A 23,377-nucleotide genomic window follows, 5' to 3' on the forward strand; every position below is an offset into this window, starting at 1 on the left:
ATTTAATGTAGACTATTTTTCAGATTAAAATGACAATTCATATTTTGAGTATCAGTTCTTTTTTATATTCATGTAAAGGTACAAGAGTGTAAGCATGACTATGCTTGATTTAAATTTATAAATTTGATATTACTGCATAAAGGTTTCTAATTCTATTCTCATCTGTCATAACTCCTTAACCTGTTTTGTCCCATTATCCCAAATGTGGAACACTTATAAAAACATGGATATAGTATATATAATATGATATAGATTATAGTAAGAATATTTTAATGATTATAATGTGATTATATTTCTGATGTATTTAAATACAATATTTCCAACTTATTTTACTACACCTGTGTCAATTTCATTGAAATGTTCACAGAATTGAAAACTTAGAACTTGATAGTTTAAGGGTTAAGTGATTTCATCCTGTCTCATGGCTATAAATGCATTTTACATACTGACTGTACCAAGTTTATCTAAAGACTTAACTACTTTCTTGTGCTCCTATTTCTGATATCCTAAAGTATCTTTATAGTAACATATCTATTCCAGAGCTCTTGATTTTTCATCTCTCACCCCTACACACAAGTCTCCACTTCTACATTTCACTTATGCTTGACCCAACTAGCTGCTCAACCTCTAAATTAAAACTATCCAGTGTCTTTTTTCTCACTTTTCATGACCAATCCATCAAGTTCTATATACTCTTATTCTGAAATCTCCCCTAAAATTCATCATTTCTTTTTCATCTTAATTGCCACCATCTTGTTTCTTGGAAGTTGACATTTACCCCTAACTTCACATGTCCATTAGAATATTTATTTAAAACAAATCAGATTATAGTTCTCCCGTGAGACTGCTTAAAACCTTCCAGTACATTTATTTTAATCTGTATTATACATCATAGTTTACATTCCCTAAATCAAGAGTTGGTGAACTTTTATAAAGGACAGGTAAATGTTTTCTACTTTGTGGCCATGTGGTCTGTGTCTCAACTACCTAATTATACCATCACAGTGCAGAAACAATTGTAGGCAATAAACACAGAACTTGGCTGCATTGCAGCAAAATTTTTATAAAAATATGCAACAGGCCAAATTTAGCCCACAGGTTATAGTTTGACAATGCTTGGCCATCAACTGCTGCTTGACCTCATTTTCTGCTAGTCTTCTCACTTGCTATACATAAGTCACACTGTCTACATGTCATTGTTAGAGTATATCAAGTCTTAATTCTTTCTTAGTCTTTATAGTTAACCTTCTATCTTCCTAGAACATTCCTTTTAGAATTTTAATTTACTTCTCAATATTCAGGTCTATACTCAAGAGAGTCTCTTCCTCTGGCTTTTCTGCCCAGCCCTGTCTGAAAGAATCACCCTATAACCGTCTCTCATCTGGCCCTTATCATACTTCATCATATTCTTCTCTTCAAAGCACTTGTTACTGCTTCTAATTGTATTATTTTTCAATTTGCTTGTTTTCTATCACCCACTACAATACAGGCTCCATGAATAAGGACCTTGTCTGCCTTTTCGTTTGTATATTCCCAAATTTATATGAATGGCTGCTGATTAATAACGATCAGTGTTTAATAATTGTGTTTGTTCAGTGAATGATTTCATTTTTATGTATATGAATTTTGTGGTTATTAAATATATAACTGCAGAAAATAAGGTCTGATGTTTAGAGGAAAATTTATTAATAAAATGTTCTTAATTCTCCATTTCTAAGAAATACTGACTTTTTCTTTTCTTTTTTTTTTTTTTTTTTTTTTGTTGTTGTTGTTGTTGTTCGGGTTGGTGAATGTAGATCTGAAGAGGAATGACTATACACCTGATAAGATTATATTTCCTCAGGAAGAACCTTCAGATTTGAATCTTCAGCCTGGAAATTCCACCAAAGAATCAGAATCAACTAATTCTGTTCGTTTGATGTTATAATATTACTGAATCATTGGTTTTGCCTACACTTCCCTCAATGTTACTATGTCACTTTCCTTCAGGAGGAAATTGTTAATATAGAAAAGATGTGTGCAAATTGAATTTGTTGACCCCAGCACAGTTTAAAGGTCAATATTCTTTTGACCTAATTAGTCAATTAGAAACTCCCTATAGGATTCAGTGGACAGCTGAAGAAATTTTAAAGGTAATGGAAAATTAGTATTTAAAAATTTTGAAGGGCTCTTAAGCAGAGGGTGTCATTTTACTTAGTTCTGATGAGGGTGATGATTCCCTCTTACGTGGTGCAATACCATTAACCAAAGTTAGGTGTCTGTGCACATTTTATTGGCAGCTGGTTTATTGCCATTCAGCTAGAGAAATGAAGAAAACACTTAGCCTTTGGTTAAATGGCAGTCAGAAGTCTTCCTCGGTGTGTTCAGTGACGTCACTAACTCGCTACTAGATGCTTGTTGGACATGAAAAAGGTGACTTCTAATTCTAGGTTCATGGAAATATAAAAAGCCTCAGCTGAAGACCATTTTCTAAGAAAGACTTTATTTATGAATCAGGGTTAGGCTCCTTATTTAAAGATAGAGCCAGTTTTTTGTTAGAGCCCAATTGTGCAAAAGTATTAGTTTTTTTTTGTTTGTTTGTTTTGTTTTGTTTTTTAACATTGTCTTATCAAGCCACTGTTAAGCAGAAGAAAGCCATGGTGAAAGGAGATATTTAACTCGCTCTTCAAGGGAATGAGAAAAGTTACTTTTTCCTATCTGTGTCTGTAGTGGAAGTTACATACTTCCCCAAAGATGTTATTGACCAGTATATCAAATCAGAATGTAAAAGTGAGCTCTTGCTTTTATTTAAAATTATGTGGGAACATCTGAACATGAATGTTGTTTGTGGTACTTATTTAAGAGATTAAATGAATTGGATCATCATTATGTGATGTCGGGAGATTGCAATGCAACTATGCCAATAAAATGTAATTTAACTGCCCCAGATATTTTGAATATTCAACAACAACAAGAAAAGCTTTTCATCTAAAGTTTTAACATTTTGATTTTTTTTCCTTTTTTTTTTCTTTTTTTTCTTGTTGTTTCCTAGGTACTAGTTTTAATTATTATTTGGAAGGGAGCAATGTAAAGCTTATTTGTATTCAGTAGTGTATCTCATAGATACAGACAAGGCAAGCAGAGATAAGCTGTTTAAATAGTGTTTAATATTGATGGGGGGGAGAAAGAAAAAGTGTATTACTTAAAAGATATTATACTATATACATTTTGTATATCATTAAATCTTTAAAAGAAATTAAATAAATTTATTCTTGTTTACAGATGTTTAGTGAGTTTAATCATTCTTAAAAAATATTTGACATTTTCAGGATATCAGTTTATTTTCAGAGTATCAGCTTTTCTAAATGAACCATTTTTATACACCTATGCCTTTTGATGTCCTATTTGTATGATGTTTAAATGATACTTGTTTCCTGTGCTGTTTTTTTTTCCTTAAGTTTCTTGCTGATCAGAAAAGGTGATTATCTGTTCGAATTTAATTTCATGTTGCTTATTTTCACAAGATAATAATAGCTAAGAATTAGTTTGTACTGTTTGTCAGGCATTGCTCTAAGTATTTTGTATTTATTAATTTATTTAATTCTTATAATGATTTATTAAATAAGTATTAAGGATTGTTATCCTGTGTTGCAGATTAGAAAATCAAAGTGCTAGAGAGGTGAAGTAGCTTTCCTGAGATTTTTGTACTTTAGTATGTAGTAGAGTTAAAATTCAAACTCAGGCAGATTGTCTTTCCTCTGTGCTCTTAAGCCACATGTTTTATTGACTCTCAAGCATAGTGACTAGGTGGTTAGCACCTAATCACTGATGGCTTCTGTACCATTTCCTGTTCACTCTGCTGAAACAGATCTTCTCCATTAACCAACTAAGTCCCAAGTTTTCAGTTCTGAAAATATTTTAATGAAATTGATAAACGTGCATTAAAATAGGTCAGAAGTAATAATTTAGAGCTTATATATAATTTGTTAATATTAATAGCTTTAATGAATATTATTACTATTTACCTATTGCTTTTCTCAAAATAATAGAACTCTAAAAAACATTTATTTCAGAGTTACCTTGATTGATATATTTGTTGTACAATTTGAATTTTGCTTGTTTGTGATGCTGGGGCTTGAACCCAGGGCCTTGCACATGCTAGGCAAACACTCTAAAGTCACTGAACTACATCCCCAGCCCTTCAATTTGTGTTTTTTAGGTATTCCTTAAATAAGCTAATGGGGTGACTTTTTTGGTTAATTCATGACAGTAAAAGTTTACCTATAAGTTGCATTTTTCACCATAAAGAAAAATTATCACTGCTCATTATATTACTCCATGGTCAGAAATTGTCATTTGCTAAATCTCTAAATTTTTTCTTAATCTCATCCTCTAGAGAGAATGAAACTCTTTTATTAGATTAATTCTTTGAATTTTTGGAATTCTCTTCTGCAGTTGTTCTCTAATAATGTGCCTTCTTCAATCTGTTGATGCATGTGTACCATTATTCTGTTAGAAATAATGCATGTTGATTTATTGTGACATAGAAAATATTTTAAAGATATAAAGAAAAATTACACATCTTTCTCACCCTCAAGTCAGACTATGTTGCTTTCATAGCTACTATCTATGTATTCACCACAGTAGATTGCACACTTCACAGAGAGAAAGGATCCTCAGATTTTTCACCAGGTAGTTAACCCCTTGCATGATACGCAGTTTGTGGGAGGCACAGTAAAAAATATGAATGTTAAAAATGTTTTTCACAATACCATCCTCTCAGGGAAGATCACAGTGATGCTCTCTTACATATTTAAGTAGACAATTGAAGCAAGAGTACGTAATAAACAGCTGCTTATTATTTTAAAAGAGATCATTTGCAGGAAAGTGTGTGTCTGCACTGCAGAGATTTTTTGATCATCCTTATTTATTGTATCTGTTGTTGTTTTTACACAAGGCATCTGTATTGTAGGTCCCAGATGATGTTAGCTTTCTCTTAGGCAAATTCTAAGCCAAGCTTCTGATCCTCTCTAGAATATGTTTTCCTTTTGTAGGCTTTTTGGAAATTCCTTTAAGCAGAGTTCTTTCCCTGGGGTCTATGATTGCATCTTGTTGGTCATGGAGATGGGAGAGGTTATAATTATTCTTCAGAAAAGCTACACATGTCCACTGATAGTGGACAATATCAAACAAGAGGGTACTCCCCACCCAACATTAGCATTCCTTCATTTGTTTTTCCCAGGCAATTTCCATGCTTTCCTACATTATGGAATTTTTCTCTCATTTGAATTATAAATATCTCAGTATATGTTTGTAAAATATTAAGAACTATATTATCACATCTAAAAAGTTTACAATTCCTTATTATCATCAGATACATAGTCTTTGTTCTTAACAAGTTTTTTAAAAATAATTTTAGTTAGGATTCAGATAGGGTTCACACAATGAAATTGCTTAATTTGTTTTTAAAGTCTCCAATATGTAGATTTCCCCTTCCATCTTTTTTTCTGTTTGTTTTTGGAAGAACTGACATATTTAAGAAGTTTTCCACATTTGGAATCTTGCTGTTATTTCTCTGTTTTCTGCATGTGCAGTTATTAGGTGTAAAGGCTTGATCAGATTCAGGATTAAATTTTTGGGAAGAATGCTTCATTGATGATCAAGTATACTTCACTACACAATAAATACCCACTTGTCTTTGGATGGTCATTGCCTTGGATTACTCTACATACTTAAGCAATTGTATGAGTTACAAACAGAACTACTCATTGATTGATTTATCGTTGATTGAAAGAATGACTGGCAGGAAAAATAAACACCATTATTCAGACTTGAATATATGGCAGAAGACTTATTTTTTGCTAATACTAAAATTTTTGAGATTTCAAACAAAATAAGAATTTTGGAAAACTTGCCTCTTAACACCAGTAGCATGATAGCTTTCCAATTACTTTCTAAAGAAATCTGTTGGTATTAAAAACAGTATTTGTTTGTTGTTGTTGTTTTAATAGTAAAATGAGATTTTTTTTTTTTAGTAGTGTAAAATGAGATTTGGGAGATCCATATAACTAATATTTTCCAATGCATAACCAGTGTTTTCCAAATGACCCACAAATGGCATTTTAAAATGATACATGAGTGAAATATCTAACATAATAGGCAAAGTTTTTTGGTTTTTCTTTTGTTGTTGTTGTTTGTTTTTTGTTTTAATAGGGTTTCAAATTCTACATTGCAGTTGACCTTTAGAAAACTACCACTTGTCTGATTAAGGTTTTTCTCTAATAAGAATATTCACAGTTACCTAAAAAGGCTATTAAAATACTCCTCCCCGTACTTAACTGCAGTAGTCAAGATGGTATATTACATTTTAATGATAGACATAGACAATAAAATAGAAGACTTCAAAAATATACTCTCGTGTTTATAGCCAGATGATTTTTTTAAAATATTTTTTTCAGTTGTAGATGGACACAATACCTTTATTTATTTATCTTTATGTGGTACTGAGGATCGAACCCAGGGCCTCACACATACTAGGCAAGCACTATACCACTGAGCCACAACCCCAGCCCACCCAGTTGATTTTCAACAAGAATTCCAAAACAATGAGGAAAGAATAATATTTTCAATAAACAATGATAGGACAATTGGATATTCACATGCAAATGAAAGTGGACTCAGTTGGACTTCCTTCTCATAGCATATACAAAAATTACCTCAAAATATTTGTTTTTGGTATCAGGGATTGAACCCAGGGGCTCTTAACCATTGGGTGACATCTCTAGCCCTTTATTTTTTTGAGACAGGGTTTCACTAAGTTGCTGAGTCTGACTTTGAACTTGCAATCCTCCTGCCTTAGCTTCCAGAGCCATTGGGATTATAGGCATGTGCCACTGTTGATTTTTAAAATCTAAATATAAGAGCTAGGCTGGGGTTGTGGCTCAGTGGTAGAGTGCTCGTCTAGCATGTGTGAGGCACTGGGTTTGATCCTCATAAATAAAAAAAGGTATTGTGTACACATAAAATAAATAAAGGTATTATGTCCATCTACAACTAAAATATTTTTTAAATAAATAAATAAATATAAGAGCCAAAATTTAAAAACTAGAACAAAATTCAGAGGTAAATCTTTGTGATGTCAGATTAGGCAATAGTCTCAGATGATGACATCAATAGCATAAAAACCACAGAAAGACGGGCAAATTGAACCAATCAAAATTAGAAACACTTGTGCTTTAAAATTCACTCCTAACTATGAAAAAAATAACCCATGGAATCGGAGAAAACTCAAGTCTATCTGATAAAGGGCACAAAAAAACTCTTAAGCTCAATAATAAACCTCAATTTTTTAAAATGAGTTATTAAAAGATCTGCTTAGATCTTTTTTCCATATATCGATACAGTGGATGTGTGTAAAATATTATGTAGCAATAAAAAGAAATGAAGTAGGGATCATCCTATGGGTCTTTCAATTTTGTAGCTACTGCATTTTATATTCACTGCAGTGCAAAATGGAGCTGGATAGACTTGGACTCTTGGACTCTGTCACTTGTTCCATGAGTGGTGTCAGCTAGTTGAGCAGGCATCTCTGAGAATATTTGTCTCATAGTGGGGTTAGAAAGGTGCTGTGAGTTAAGTATTCAGCACATAGAGTCCTCCAATATTAAGTCCCTCGTTACTACATTCTTTCTATGCAAGGTGTGATAGATTTAGATAAAAATTTTCTAAATATGATAAGGCTTCAGGGAAAGATGGCAGTAAGAGCAAACAAAGTCTCATTTCTATTTAGGAAGTATTACCGATAATTTGACTTCATTTGAAAAGTAATTTTAAGTAGGTATGAGTAACGCTTACTATCTTAACTTTCACTATGTGGTCTCCAGGGCCAAATAGATTAATGAAAAATTTCATATAAATCCATTATATATCCTCCATAGCTTAAAAACCAGATAGGTTGGGGTAATACAGTGTCCCATGCTATTTAAACTTTTGAACTGAAAAGTTAAGGTAATGTGAGTTGCTTTTATATTTGTAGAAGTACTTAAAGAAAATGTAAATAATAATAAAACAATGTAAAATTTCCAGATAATTAGATGGAAAGAAAAGTATCTAAGGGATGAGGAAGTTGGCTTTTTTTTTTAAGTACCCCACCAATGGAGAAGCAAAAAATTAACAGAAGGACTCCCTTCTTCTTTTCTTCACTCATTTACAATTTAGTCTGAAACCTGTGAAGACATGTTAGACAAGAAGCAGTGACCTGGCATGGGGCGTCTCAGCATGCAGAGTGAGATGGACATGTTGTATGTTGGGAGATGGAAAGGACAGCAGCAGTAGCAGGAGTTCAATTACATGCAGAAGGGCGGATCACTGAAGGAAATATATTGAGGATAATGGGAGTTAGGTATCCCACTGTTGAAGATGAGGTTGTAAATATGGAACAGGGAAAAAACTAGAGTAAACCCTGAAAGATTTGGAATTGAGATTTTCATCTATGTGAATTCATAGTTCTCAAAGTACAGTTCCACGTGCAGATGTGGATTTCTGTATGTATGTATTCCCAGCTCTTTCTACTGAGACAACCTGGAAGTACTGATGTGGTAATAACCTATATACCCAGCTCTGAGTGCCTAAATATTCTTCCCACTAGCAGGAGCCAGGACTCAAGAGAAGTGGCTGACAGTGTTGTGGGCCAAACTATGTGCCTTGACCAGACAAACTCCATTTTACCCTGAGACTACATGTCATGTAAGAAATGCTTCTCCCGTGAGAAAACTCTGCCTCTGCCATCCTGATCCTGCTTAGCACACCCTACTTAGAAACGGACAGCCTTGGGAAAGTGTTTCCCTTCTTGTACAATATAAAATTGTTCTTTTGGGTTTCCATTTTTCTTAGGCAAAGAACTGACTGTACTGGGTCATTCTGACCCACTCCCCATGTTGCTATGGTTTTGACTTACTGGTGGCTTGCAGTTTTTTGCTAGAAGAGTACACTCTACCCTCTGCAAGGGGTTGAAAATTGCAGAGGCAACTTGCCTGTTGCCCTTCAACCCAACAGCAAATAAAGAAAGGTTCCATGTCTTGTAACTTCAAGACTGACCCAGTGATTTTTTTTCAAATACACCACAACTTCAGGAGTAGGGCAGGGCAGTACAAGATAGGTCTGAAAGATCCTGATGTGCCAAAAAGAAAGGAAGACTTAAAAACTGATGGGGAGATGTGAAATGAACTCAGCAGACATGTTGAAGGGCCTCCTGCAAACTAGTCTTGGGATGATTTGAACATCAAAAATAAATAACGGGCTGAGGTTGTGGCTCAGCAGTAGAGTGCTCATCTAGCACGTGCGAGGCCCTGGGTTTGATCCTCAGCACCACATAAAAATAAATAAAATAAATGTGTTCAACTACAACTAAAAAATATTTTAAAAAATAGCAATAATGACTGAACAAAACAGGAATCCATAAAAAATTTTTTAAAAAAGGAAGGAGAAAACTCTTCTTTTATAGCTGAGTACCAGCTGATTAATGTGAAAATGACATTAGAAAATCATTTCACAAGCACCATAGCATTACTTGATCCAGTCAAGAAACACTGACTAATATCAAAAGTACTTTTTGGAAGTTTTTGTTTGTTTTTTGTTGTCTGTTTTGGTACCAGGGATTGAACTTGGGGCACTTGACCACCGAGCTACATCTCCAGCCTATTTTGTATTTTATTTAGAGAAAGCATCTCACTGAGCTGCTTGGTGCCTCGCTTTTACTGAGGCTGGCTTTGAACTCGAAATCCTCTTATCTCAGCCTCCTGAGCCTCTGGGATTACAGGCGTGTGTCACCGTGCCTGGCTAATGTGTGGAAATTTGATGAGGAACAGGCCAATTACAAAGTCTCAGAACATCTCTGCAAAATAGTAATTACGAACAGAAATACTATAATGGAGAAATCTGGCAGAGCCCACTTTATTGAAGTTATCACATTTAACCTCACCAATGTTGGGGCAAGTTAAAATCTTGAGCGGTAGCGTGCTCGTCTGGCGTGCCTGCGGCCCGGGTTCGATCCTCAGCACCACATACAAACAACGATGTTGTGTCCGCCAATAACTAAAAAATAAATATTAAAAAAATTCTCTCTCTCTCCCTCTCCCTCTATCACTCTCTCTTAAAAAAAATAAAAATAAAAAAATAAAATCTTGAACCTCCTAATACAGTAAGAAAACACCATCACTTCTGTGAGATTCTTACTAAAATATATAATCACAAGAAAATAGCAGGCAAACCCATTCCTGAGGGATGTTCTTCAAAATAACTGGCTAGTGATCTTCACTCACCTTCATGCTACTCAAACCATTAGCATCAAACTGGCAAACTGATAATCAGAGGTTTTTGCTTCAGATAAAAACACTGCCACATTTTTTTATCTTAATTAAATTTGCAAACTTGAACATACACGTAAGGATCAAAAGGTAATTGCCCAGGGCTGGGGATGTGGCTCAAGCGGTAGCGCGCTCGCCTGGCATGCGTGGGGTCCGGGTTCGATCCTCAGCACCACATACCACCAAAGATGTTGTGTCCGCCGAGAACTAAAAATAAATATTAAAAATTCTCTCTCTCTCTCTCTCCTCTCTCACTCTCTCTTAAAAAAAAAAAAAGGTAATTGCCCATTCCCTCTATTGGAAATTAGTATTATATTTCTCATCTAACAAAAATTTCTTCCCTTTGATTTGGTAAAGAGAAACAAGAATTTTGTATATTGGAGCAGAGCCCAGGAACTTAACTTGAGGTTATATGCAGGGATGAAAATAATCTCCTTAACAACAAAAATAAAAGGTGAATTTGAACATCTGGCTCTTGCTCATGGATATAGATTGCAAAAGAAAAATAATCACACTATGTTACCAGAACTTGGCAATCATTACTGATTCAGATGTCAGTCTACCCAGTGCTTTCTTAAGCAGAGTCCTCTGTGAAGAAGAAAAGAGGGACTAGGGTTGTGGCTCAGTGGTAGAGTGCTTGCCTGGCATGCATGAGACACTGGGTTTGATCCTCAGCACCACATAAAAGTAAAATATTGTGTCCTCATAGAACTAAAAATAAATAAATGTTAAAAAAAAAGAAGAAGAAAAGAGAACTCAGAAGATCATGAGTGCCCCATAACTTCCCAGTTTGTCAATTCTATAATAAACCTGTGTGGCAATAGTAATGTGTCTATGTCCACCCTCCACCTCCACCTCCAGCATATTAGTTGATGACAAGGAAAGGAAATATTCCACTCTGTCTGTGTGCCCTGGGAGCAACAAAACCCAACTGCCTCTCTTCCCAGAGTGAGAACAGTCCCTCAGGGAACTTGGGAAAGGGTGAAGTCGGTGGGAGGAAGAAATTGGTGCCCAAAGTGGACAGGGTTGCCACAGTATCCTTGGTGGAAGGACATATTTTGTATACATGTCAGGGAGGATATTTGTGTGTAAAATATATACTTACATGTCACAAACCCACATGACCATTTACTCAGTTTCTCAAACTGGGTGGTGAGGGGATTTGAAAAAAAAGACAAACAGATACAAAAGTAGAAAAAAGCAGGACCTGGTGGATCAGCCAAACTTCTCATGGAAGAAGACTGACTATGAGCAGGCCCAGCATGTTTATTATATAGATTTAAACATTAAAAGGATTTGTTGTGAGAAAGCTTCCTTAAGATAAACAAAACTGAAGTCGTGGGCAAAACAGCTCAATTAGAGCATATCAGCTTGTACCCATAACTCTACATCTGGGCAGCTGGCGTTTCAACTCAAGATTATGAACTAATAAATTCTGTGGCTAGCACAGAATCCCCCCTTTTTAAAAATTTACTTATTTATTCTAATTAGGTATATATGACAGAATGCATTTTGATTCATTGTACACAATTGCAGCACAAATTTTCATGTCTCTGGTTGTACACAAGTAGAGTCACACCATATGGGCAGTCATACATATACTTAGAGTAATGATGTCCATCTCATTCCACCATATTTCCTGCCCCCATGCCCCCTCCCCTCCCAGAATCCCCCTTTTAACAGTGTAATACCATCAACTGGGTAGTTTTGGATCGGCACTTTTGCACTGAGAAATTCCCAAGGGAGGTGTCACCTCTGTCTCTGGGCAACTCAAAGCAATGATTGATTCATTGCTCCCGACACACAAAAGAAACTGAGTGATGGAGAAAAGATATATGTACATTTCATTCTTGGAAATCTAATATTATAAATGCATTTCAGACAACCAAGTAACAGTATCTCCTGGCAACATTCTAGAATCTTAAGGGTGAGTGGAAAGGATTATGATGCATGAAAAGATCCAAGTTGGAATGGTGTCTGACACCAGTGACAATCAGTTGGCAGCTATTGAAAGGGGGAAGAGTTATAAATTATTTAAAACGAACAAGAAGAGCCGGCATAACAGGCTTGGAGAAATGAAGTTAAAAGCATTAGCCGGAGCTCCTGAATAGAAGTGAAAGTCCAACGTGGTTCTATTAAAATGACTTCTCATCAGTCATTCCCTGCAGACGACTTCGGTATCTACTATGTCCTGTGAGCCTCTATTTATTACAGCTTTCTAGATAAGCTCAGGTAGAGAGAAGAGCTGTGTTCAAAGGAGTGAAGGGATTAGAAAGGGTTAGATTAGAAAGGGTTCCCCCAAGTTTGACCCAGAAGTAAAGGAAGATATTATCTAATATCTAGGCAATCAATACATGCACTTCTAAAGAGTGACAGTCCAGGACCTCTGTGACATTAGTAAATAAAGTGAAAATGGCCATTTGTGTAACATTGGGCACTTTTCAAATGGGCATGACTGTGAGTACAGGTACTGAGGTGATGTAGATCTTTCTTGGGGCTCTAATATCAAACAGTATGGGGACAGGGGAGCCACTGAATTTCATCCCCAGCTCATTATTTCTGTTTTATAGATGAAAAGAAGGCATAGGCCTCCCAGACCATATAGCTAGTAGGTAGCATAGTCAGAATTTCAACTCAGACCTACTTTTCAACAAAGTCTATCCTTTTTCTTTCTCCTGCTCTCCTTTTCTCTATGTCTCTATGTGTAGATATCTTATATATAGACATATATATACTCACATATGTATGTGTTTTTAATATATGTATATATTTTCCTACATACCTCTCTACCCCTCCCTTGGTGTATTACTATGGGCAAATGACTAAACCACTTAAAACCTTGTATCTCATCTGTAATATTTTGGACTGATTTTAAAAGAACTGTTCCTACCTCATATAATTGTTACAAAAGTTTAATGTGAAAATGCATGTTAAAAAGGACTAGGGTTGTGGATCAGCAGTAGAGCACTTGCCTGGCATGTATGAGGCACTGGGTTTAATTCTCAGCACTGCATATAAATAAATAAATAAATAAAGGTCCATTGACAACTAAATGTGTGTGTGTGTGTGTGTGTGAGAGAGAGAGAGAGAGAGAGAGAGAGAGAGAGAGAGAGAGAGAGAGAGAGAATGCATGTGAAGTGCTTAATGTACTGCCAAGCTAAATACATTATAGCTGTTGTTATTATTAACTGTTACCTATTGTTATCATTACTACTTGTAATAATTTACTTGCCCAGGAGAAATGGCAGAAATTTGGATTTTAGAAGGAAAATTTGCACTTTAGACTAACCAACTGAACAGTTCTCTTGGTTGAATTTTAGGAAGAAAGTTTTTTATCTATTGTCTTGTTTGGCTTCAATCACTTAGAGTTCTGTTCTACAGAATTCAATTTTGGACTTCAATTTCAAATCCTTCTGTCCTTGGTAGGGAACATGTTTGAGGGAAGTCTTACTAAGGACTCTTATTTCGTGAGTCAAAAGGGGATTATTGTCATTTGCACGTATTTTGTTCCCTCAAAACGCTTTCCTTCTTTCCACGTGGCACCAACACAGTGCAGAGTGCACAGACTATTATGACTCCCTTCCAGTTAACGAGGCGGATGAGAACCAGCCCCACTCCCAGGGCGTGACTGGCCTGCGGAACTTGGGCAACACGTGCTACATGAATGCCATCTTGCAGTGTCTCTGCAGCATCTCGCCACTGGTGGAGTACTTCCTCTCTGGAAAGTACATGACAGCTCTTCAGAAGTAAGACCCTGTGTGTTCCCTGCAGTCAGTCCCAGCCCCAACCCCCCAGGAGAGGTTAGGGAAGGAACCCTCCGGAATCCCTGCAAAGGGTTAAACAGGCCTGTCGAGGCTGTAGCTCCCCAGACAACAGATCTAGGGTGAGTAAAGTGGGATGGGCAACCAAAAAATGAATGATGTTCTATTTTTGGACTGATTCCCCATGCTTGAGTGATTAGGTGCCTCTTTTCATTAAATCAGCCAGAAACATGCCCCTTCCTTCTTCCAAGGGATTGCAGTGAGGTTGCCACTGCTTTTGCATACCTGATGACAGACATGTGGCTTGGAGACTCAGACTGTGTCTCTCCAGAAGTATTTCGGTCAGCTCTTGGCAATCTCTACCCAGCGTTTATGAAAAAGACACAACAAGATGCTCAGGAGTTCTTGATTTATGTCCTAAATGAACTTCATGAAGCTCTGAAAAAGGTAAGTAGGATTTATGGTCTTAGGATAAGCCTGCAGTCTCATCAGCAACTTCTGTTTTTCTTTCATTTATTTAGTCAATGTTGCATGTTCCATGCCAAGCACTATTCTAGGTGCTAGGGTACTTGAATGTACAAATGTATTCACCAAATTTCAGCAGAATCACCTGGGGAGATGGGATTCTACAGCACTTACTTGGTGTTATTTAGTTAGACTGAGAAAGGTCTCTTGGCATTTCCAGTGATTGGCCAGGTGTGGAACTACTAATCTAGTTTCCTTTGCAAATAAAAGCTGCATGAACTAGTTTTTAAAAGTGGAAATCATATTTTTATTAAAAAAATTAATTCCTAATGAGAAATAATATAAAACTTTACAACCTAAATGTTTGTGATATCTACAAATCCATGAAAATATTAGGCTTTACGTTACATTAAGGGACAGACCCATGTACTAAACATGTCCAAACTGAACATGCTGAACCTGAGTTCTTCGTTGGATTGGGACATACATTTGATTAAACTTGAAATCACCCATTTCTCTGAAGTTCTGCCTTTGGTCCTGGTCTGAGACCCATGCTTTCTGAAGATATGTGTTTGACTTGATGCAGTCTCCTTATGATAATGTTCCCTTGTCCATACCTAACATCCAGGAAATCATTAGCATTAGGATTAAGATCACAAACTGGAGCCACTAATCATAATCTTCAGTTCCATTTTTCGTTGTCAGTAATAACAAGCTATCCACAGAGCACTGTTTTTTAGTCAGAGGGGAAGGTGTTGTTCAGTAGCAATCACGCATGTTCTCATCTGCTGCCAATCTGAAATAAATAGCATTCTGGTTCCCTGGGCCAAACTAGAAATTAGGGGAAATGAGGGCATTTTGTTCCTGTCAGAGTGGAAGACCTTGGCAGCAAACAAGCATGAGGAGAGCAGCAAGCACCTGCAGGATGGCAAGCGCAGCTCCCACCAGAGCTGGCTGTGGGAGCTGATCCAGCTCCAAGGGCAGTCTACGGAGGCCCTGAAGCCCCTGAAAATTCTGGAAATGCTGTTTCCAGTATGAGCTAGATGCCAACCAGGCCACAAGACTTGTTAGGTCAGGCTGCCTTGGAAATTTAAGATTTGCATTTGTGTGTGTGTGTGAAAAATAAGTAGAACTTTGTTTCCATTCTTTTGCTATTAACAGAAAACTGGAGAAAGCACCAATGCTTTGTATCTACCGTGAGATCAAAACCACTAACCACAAACGGGAAGATAAAAGCACATTTCCCACACCCATTCAGTGGACAAAGCTATCAGGGACTGTGTATGTGGCCCAATCAAGATGAGGGCCAAGAAATCAGACCAGTCTGTTTCGTGATATAAAGTGGAACAGAACCTACACTAAGGACCAAGTGTGCCTATATTTGACACAGGAACAGACAGCTACTTATTAAAAAAAAAAAGAGTAGTTTGGGGCACAACGTTCATTCATTCATTTACTTATTTATAAGTGTGTTTTCTATAACTTAAAGTAGAAAAGAGTAGGGAACATTAGCTGAAGAGACTGGAAAGAAGAAAGATTATATTCCTTCATTTAACCTCTAGATCAGCTTTCATTGCCTAAGGTTAGTTAAGTAGTTGACTTACCCCTTTTCCAGGAAAAACTAGATTCAGATTCCTCTATCTCAGTCAGAGGCTGTCAGATTGGGGGCCTGGACTTGCATTTACTAGTTGGGGTGTCCTCAGTTTCAGCTTTACCAAATAAGGGAAATAACTGAATCATCAAAAACCACAAATGACATACACTCTCAAGGAAGGCCTTGTTCTACTTATTGTCTGAATCCAACACTAAGTGGTTTCTAATGGGAATATATCATTCTGATAGGAAAATGTCATTCTATATGTTTTGAGACATTATTACGCTATATACATTTAAGATTTCACTATTGGAGTGACTCTGCACCACATGCAGCCAGAGGAATGAGAATTTGTGCTCCATTTGTGGACAATGTGTCAAAATGTGTTCTACTGACATGTATAACTAATTAGAATTAAATAAATAAATGAATACATAAAATAAAACTGTTTTTTGATAACCAATAGTTGATGTGAGAGTTTATCCTTGATTCAGTACCACCGAAGACGATCACATGAGAAAGGATCTGCTCAGAGATGCTGCAGGAAGGTGATTGCCAATGAGACGTCTATCATCACACGGCTGTTTGAAGGGCAGCTCAATTATGGCATCATATGTTTGAAGTGTGAGAACTGCACCTACAAGAACGAAGTCTTCACTGTCCTCTCCCTCCCCATTCCATCTGAATATGAATGTTCCCTTCAGGTAGGCAGCTCCTACTATTAAATGCTTTTTCTTTTCTTTTCTTATGACAGAGTCTTGCTGCACTGCCCAGGCTGGCCTCCGAGCTCCTGGGATCCAGTGATCCACCTGCCTCCACGTCCTGAGTAGCTGGGACTACTGTCCCACACCACTGTGCCGATCTACTACTGGATACGTCTGTCCTGCTCTACCCTCAGCCCCAGATGTTCTCAGGGTTATTTTCTACATTTTTCAGGATGAGAAGGCAGCTTTACAACTTAAGAAATAAAGGAAGGAGAGAAGTTCATGATAATAGCATTTTTTTGAAAAGCAACTTATTAGCCAAAAATACTATGGATTCAGGGTTTTTTTGTTTTGTTTTATTGGTATCAGGGATAGGACCCAGGGGCTCTATACCACTAAGCCATTACCCCAGTTGTTTTTACATTTTATTTTGAGACTGAGTCTTGCTAAGGGTTTCCCTAAGTTGCTGAGGTTGGCTTTGAACTTGTAATCCTCCTGCTTCAGCCTCCCCAGTCACTGGGATTATAGGCATATGCCACCATGACCTGGCAGTGGTTGTATTTCTAAACACACTTACTTGAAAAGCAGTCTCACTGTAAAATTGAAAAGTTAGGTGGGATTTTTACTCTATAGAGATGGTCTGGCATATAGGGAATTTATCATTTCTTGCAAAAACATTACGACCTGCCTTCACCCCAGAGTTCTATAGGTTCAAACCGGGAACTAAATATTAATAAGACTCTGACTGTAGTCTTGAGCTCTTATATTTTGGACTAAAGCTGTGAAATGTGTTTGGAAGAGAGAGTGGAATCGTATGCCTTAATTTGGTTCTCTAGTTTTCTTCACCACAGTGCCAAAAGTTAACGCGTAAGCAGGAATGTAGGGTAGAGCAGTGTAGGGCTGCAGGGGCCTGGGGATCAGGAAGGGACAGTAGTTGTCAGAAGTAGTAAGTTAGGAGCATAATAGGAAGTAGGGAGCAATAATCTTCCTTGCAGAATTATATATGGATTTGTATTTTCTCTCTAAATAATGAAAGCACATCTGCTGCTCAGTTTTTCATTTTATTTATTTTCTTAGTCATGGGGATTGAACCCAAGGGTGATCCACTACTCAGCTATACTCTCAGCCCTTTTTATTTTTATTTTGAGATGGTCTTGCTGGATTGCTGAGGCTGATCTCAAACCTGAGATCCTCCTGCCTCAGCCTCCCAAGTCCATGTGCCACCACAACTGACTACTGAAAGTTTTCACGTATCAGAATGAGATAACAGAATCCTGTTACTTATTCAGGACTGGTTTTTGTTCTCAGATGAAACAACTAAAGATTGGTTGAAAGAAATTCCAAACACTCTTTTAAGTGAGGGTGCTGGCTGTTCTGCTGAAAACAAAATATATGCTCATCTTCCTCTTTAGGTTAACAGTGTGCAGAACCAGGGCCCTGGCCACAGTGAGAGTATCTCCTGTGGATATGGGGTCTAATTTATCTCTGCCCTAATGTCTTCAAGGGCCACCACACCTGAACCCTCAGATATGGCCCTTTTTCAGTCATCAGGCCATTTTAGTGGTGAGAAGAATGCGAAACTGTAGTCTATATTCTGAAATAAACCATCAATGTTAAGATGCTGATTCATAGATAATAAGAGATGAGCAATCAATCCATCTCAGTAACTATGTGAGAAAGAGGCAGCTCTTCAGTTGGGTAGATTTTACAGCTGTCTGGGCTGCAGTATGTGACACTGATATCTCCTGGTTTGCTGACTTTGAGAAAAGTTCTAATATAGACAGAGACCCCAGGAGGCAGTTTATCCAGTTTGGTCACCAAATGCTTTTTCTTTCTCAACAGGACTGTCTCCAGTGTTTTTTTCAACAAGACACATTGACCTGGAACAACCAAATTCATTGCTCCTTTTGTGAAACCAAGCAGGAAACAGCTGTGAGGGCCAGTATTTCCAAAGCACCAAAAATAATTATTTTTCACTTAAAAAGGTATGAGTTTTGACATTTAATGGGCAGATTTTTTTTATACTAGGAATTGAACCCAGGGTCACTTTATCACTGAGAACACATCCTCAGTGTTTTTTTTTTTTTTTTTTTTTTTTTTTAATTTTGAGACAGGGTCTCACTAAGTTGCTTAGAGCTTCCCTAAATTGCTGAGGCTGGCTTTGAACTTGTGGTCCTCCTGCCTCAGGCTGTCCATTCTCTGGGATTATAGGTGTGTCCCACCAAGCCTGGCTTGTGGTCAGATACTTTTGAAGAACTTTATTGAGATGTAATTCACATGACAACAATTCACCCATTTAAAAATGTACAATCCAATAGAATCTGGCATATTACATTGTTAATTTTAAAAATTGTGGCAATATATACATAATGTAAAATTTGCCATTATGGCAATTTAAGTGTACAATGTTTTAGCATTAATTACATTCACAATGTTGTAAAATTATCACCACTTTTCATTCTCCTAAACAAACTCTAACCATTAAGCAATAACTCTACACCCTCCCTCTCCTGGTCCTCTATAACCCTAGTCAACTTCTGCTTCTATAACTTTGCCTTTTCTAGGTACCTCATATAAACAGTGTTTGTGTTTTTGTCTGGCATATTCACTTTGTGTAATGCTTTCAAGGTTTATCCGTATGGCAGCATGTACCAGAATCTCCTTCCTAGTATAATATTTATAATATAACATATTTACAATATTTACATATTTACTATATTTACAATGTTATACTCAATTTCAATGCATATATATTCCATAGCTTGTTCATCTATCATGTGATGATGGACAGGCATTTGAGCTGTTTCCACATTTTAGCTTTTTTTTTTTTTTTTTTTGGTACTGGGGATTGAACCCAGGGGTATTCGACCACTGAACCACATCCCCAACCTTATTTTATTTGGAGACAGTATCTCACTGAGTTGCTTAGTGCCTTGCTGTTGCTGAGGCTGGCTTTGAACTAGTGATGCTCTTGTCTCAGCTTCCCAAAATGTTGGGATCACAGTCGTGCGCCACCACACCCAGATACTTTTAAGCTATTTTGAATTGCCACAATGAACACTGGTATAAAAAATATCTGTTTGATACCTCTTGATTAAATTATGGACTTGTCTAATTGTTGTAGTTCTGTCACTTTGGGGGTTTTAAAAAATGAAGCTGCATTAATAAGAGTAGAAACATTTTAAAGCGATACAAATCCTTGGTGAATTAAACCTTTTATCATTATGAATCTCTTGTCTGATTTCATGACTATCCAAACTTTGACTCATGCTTTTATTGTTTTATATTTATTTATTTATTTAAATTTTAGATGGACACAACATCCTCATTTTAAATATTTTTATGTGGTGCTGAGGTTCTAACCCAGGGCCTCACGTGTGCGAGGCAAATACTCCACCACTGAGCTACAACCCCAGATCTCATACTTTTATCTTATACCCAGAGAGAGAGAGAGAGAGAGAGAGAGAGAGAGAGAGAGAGAGAGAGAATTTTTTAATATTTAGTTTTTAGTTTTCGGCGGACACAACATCTTTGTTTGTATGTGGTGCTGAGAATCGAACCCGGGTTGCACGCATGCCAGGCGAGCGCGCTACCGCTTGAGCCACATCCCCAGCCCAACCCAGCTATTTTAGTTGTTTTACCTGGAAATTCACTCTAGTTATTTAGCCCATAATATTGCAAATACAGAATGCTGTTATTTATCAATTTGTTGATAAATGTGGTTTCTTGTATTAATTTTTATTGTTTTCCTGATTTCTTTCTAATCTTCTTTCTTTAATACTATCCTAATGAATGTCATAGTTTTGAAAAGCATCTGTTTGAGTCTTGCTCAGTTCCTATAGGTTCATGTCTAGGAGTGGAATTGATAGGTTCTATGATAACTGCCAAACTGTTTTCCATAGTGGCTGCACCAGCTTTCATTCCTTTGGCCATCTCCAGTGTTCCAATTTCTCTGCGGTCCTCACCATCATTTGTTACTTTCCATTTTGTTGTTGTTTTTAACAATGACCCTCATCTTAGTATCTCATTGAACATTAGTGACTAATGCTGTTGATCATTCTTCATGTGCTTATTACCATTTGTTTATCTGTGAAGGGCATGTCTCTTCAAATGCCTTGATGTGGCAGATTAAAAAAAAATGAAAGGACATGAGAAGTCAAAAAAGTTTTACAAGACATATGTATTTTGTCAATCTGGGGGCTATGCAATGATTGTCAAAATAGAATATATTTAGATCAGTGAAGATTCTAATCTAATTTGTCTAATTCAAATATCCAGTGAAATCTTCAGACAAACTTGGAATAGAAACTTTACAGAAAAACAGCAGAATAAGAGTGAACATAGTAGAATGAGGAATTTTCCAGGTAGAGAAGAAGAAGGGAATTCTACATGCAGATGCATGTTGGTCTGTCAGATAAATGTGAGGATGGAACAGAAAGGCATGGTGATGAGGCAATGAAACAGGTGTTATCAGTTTTTTTTTTTTTGTCTCTGGGACCAACATACAAACAAGAACAACTTAGAGGAGCAAAAGTTTACTTTGGAGCTCATGGTTTCAGTCTGTGTTTGGCTGATTTCCTGTGCTCTGGGCTTGAAGTGAGGCAGAGCATCATGGTGGCAGGTCATGACAGAGGAAAGCTGCTCACCTCATGGCAACCAGGAAGCAGAGTAAGAGCCTGAGGAGCCAAGTATGTCTCAGAGGCACTACACCAGTGATCAACTTCCTCTGGCCACACCCACCTGCCTATAGTTACCACCCAGTAGTTAATCAAATTATCAATCCACCTGGGGATGTGGTTCAGTGGTAGCACATTTACCTGGCATGTGTGAGGGCCTCAGGACTCAAAATCCTCAGGATTTCAATCCTCAGGACTCAAAAAAAAAAAAAAAAAAAAAAAAAAAACCAAGCTGGGGATGTGGCTCAGTGGTAAAGTGCTTGCCTGGTATGCATGAAGCCCTCTGTTCAAATCCCCAAGCATTCCCCCAAAAAATATATTATCAATCCAACAAGTGGATTAATCCATGGATTAGGTTACAGCTCTCATAATGTAACAGTTTTACCTCTTGAATTAACGCAATAAAGCATGTTGTCTGCTTTATCCATCAGAGTTCTTAGGATATTAACCAGTTTTAAATTCTCAGTCTGGCAATTCCAAATCCTGCCCCCTCCTCCTTTTTTTAGTTATAGTTGGACACAATACCTTTATTTATTTATTTACTTATTTTAAATGTGGTGCTGAGGATCGAACCCAGTGCCTCACACACTTCCTAGGCAAGCGTTCTACCGCTGAGCCCCAACCCCAGCCCCAACCCTGCCATTTCTGATTCTCATGTTCTTTAAAATGTGCTCTTTGACTCTGAGTCTGACTTGTAATTTTTTTTCCTGATAGTCTATAGGATGTCCTGCACAAAAAGAACAGCTCTAAGTAGGTCTTTAGTAATGTGGTGGTGAGGTGTTGGGGAGGGGGAAATCGTTCTTGTCCTGCGGTTAGGTCTTGTTTTTTAATGCATCTGTGTCTCTGGACTCAGTGCACCTCAGCTTTTTTCTTCTTCATTAGGGAAGAGCATGGTCAGTACAGGCCGAGTTGGGTATTCCCCTCCCCACAGCTCAGTTAGGTTGGTAAAAACCTTAACAGGCTATGCTCTAGTTAACTGGTTTCTCCTGTGAGAAGACCCTATTAAGATTAGAGTGTTCCTGGTATATTTCAAAATGGCTTCTTCGTGACTCTCCCCACCAGAGGCAGGAGGAAATTTTCCTCTGATATTTACTGTGAGAAATTTTTGGGGTGCCTGGAGGCAAATCTCACACAAGTGTGGAGGACCTTTGACTGAGTCCTCTAGAGTTTAAGGCTCAGTCTTGTTTGCATGAGTCTCCAGCACTTCTCCAATCTCCAGTTTTCCTATCACAGACTGGTTCCCTCATGGTTTCTGCCCAGCAGATTCTGCTCTGGTAAGTTGTGATTCTCTGTCTGTCTCTCCTGATTTTGGGGATATCAGTTTGTTCTCCCACATCACTTCTCTCATAGATCTAAGAAGAGTTGATTTTCAGTTTTTTCTCTAACTTATTGTTAGAGAAGTGACTTTCAAGTTCCTTGTATGTGTAATCATACAAGTCTCCTCTTGTTTTGGTGTTGTTCCAAATTGGCCTTTGGGAGCCCCCTCAAGCCTGTACCTAAGACCCCCTTAGTTAATTTGTCTGTTTATGTTGCTATACTTACTTAAAATGTATCCTTTTTAAGTGTACATTATCTATGAATTTTGACAAATGTTTAGATACTCTACTGCCTCAACCAACATATAGACTAATTCCATTACCCCCAAGAAGTTTTCTTATGGTTTTTTTCCACCACCCACTTCTCCCACCCTAAAATCCTGGAAATTGCTGATCTGATTTCCATCTCTGCAGTTTTACCTTCAGAAAAGTCATATTCTATGTAACCTTTTCAGTCTGGCTTCTTTCATGTAGCATAATGCTTTTGAGCTTAGCCTATGTTGTTGCATATTTTAGTA

The 23,377-nt window shown here is 37.2% G+C and overlaps 2 protein-coding genes across 3 annotated transcripts in view; both read left to right on the forward strand.

The window, feature by feature from the left end:
- Positions 1-3,260, forward strand: part of Trpm7 (transient receptor potential cation channel subfamily M member 7) — a 103,922-nt gene extending 100,662 nt beyond the window's left edge. For both annotated transcript variants that reach the window (XM_078049626.1, XM_078049627.1), the window contains exon 40: positions 1,797-3,260. In XM_078049626.1, coding sequence (XP_077905752.1) covers positions 1,797-1,927 — 131 coding nt within the window. In that variant the 3' untranslated portion in view covers positions 1,928-3,260. The remainder of the gene's footprint in view (positions 1-1,796) is intronic.
- Positions 3,261-3,402: 142 nt separating this feature from the next.
- The window catches only part of Usp50 (ubiquitin specific peptidase 50), a 40,011-nt gene continuing 20,036 nt past the window's right edge, over positions 3,403-23,377 (forward strand). The window contains 5 exon segments of the mRNA XM_005316563.5: positions 3,403-12,536; positions 13,895-14,089; positions 14,356-14,551; positions 16,658-16,867; positions 18,710-18,852. Coding sequence (XP_005316620.4) covers positions 12,484-12,536; positions 13,895-14,089; positions 14,356-14,551; positions 16,658-16,867; positions 18,710-18,852 — 797 coding nt within the window. The 5' untranslated portion in view covers positions 3,403-12,483.

The sequence above is a fragment of the Ictidomys tridecemlineatus genome, chromosome 5 (assembly GCF_052094955.1).
Source record: "Ictidomys tridecemlineatus isolate mIctTri1 chromosome 5, mIctTri1.hap1, whole genome shotgun sequence".
Taxonomy (NCBI): Eukaryota; Metazoa; Chordata; class Mammalia; order Rodentia; family Sciuridae; genus Ictidomys; species Ictidomys tridecemlineatus.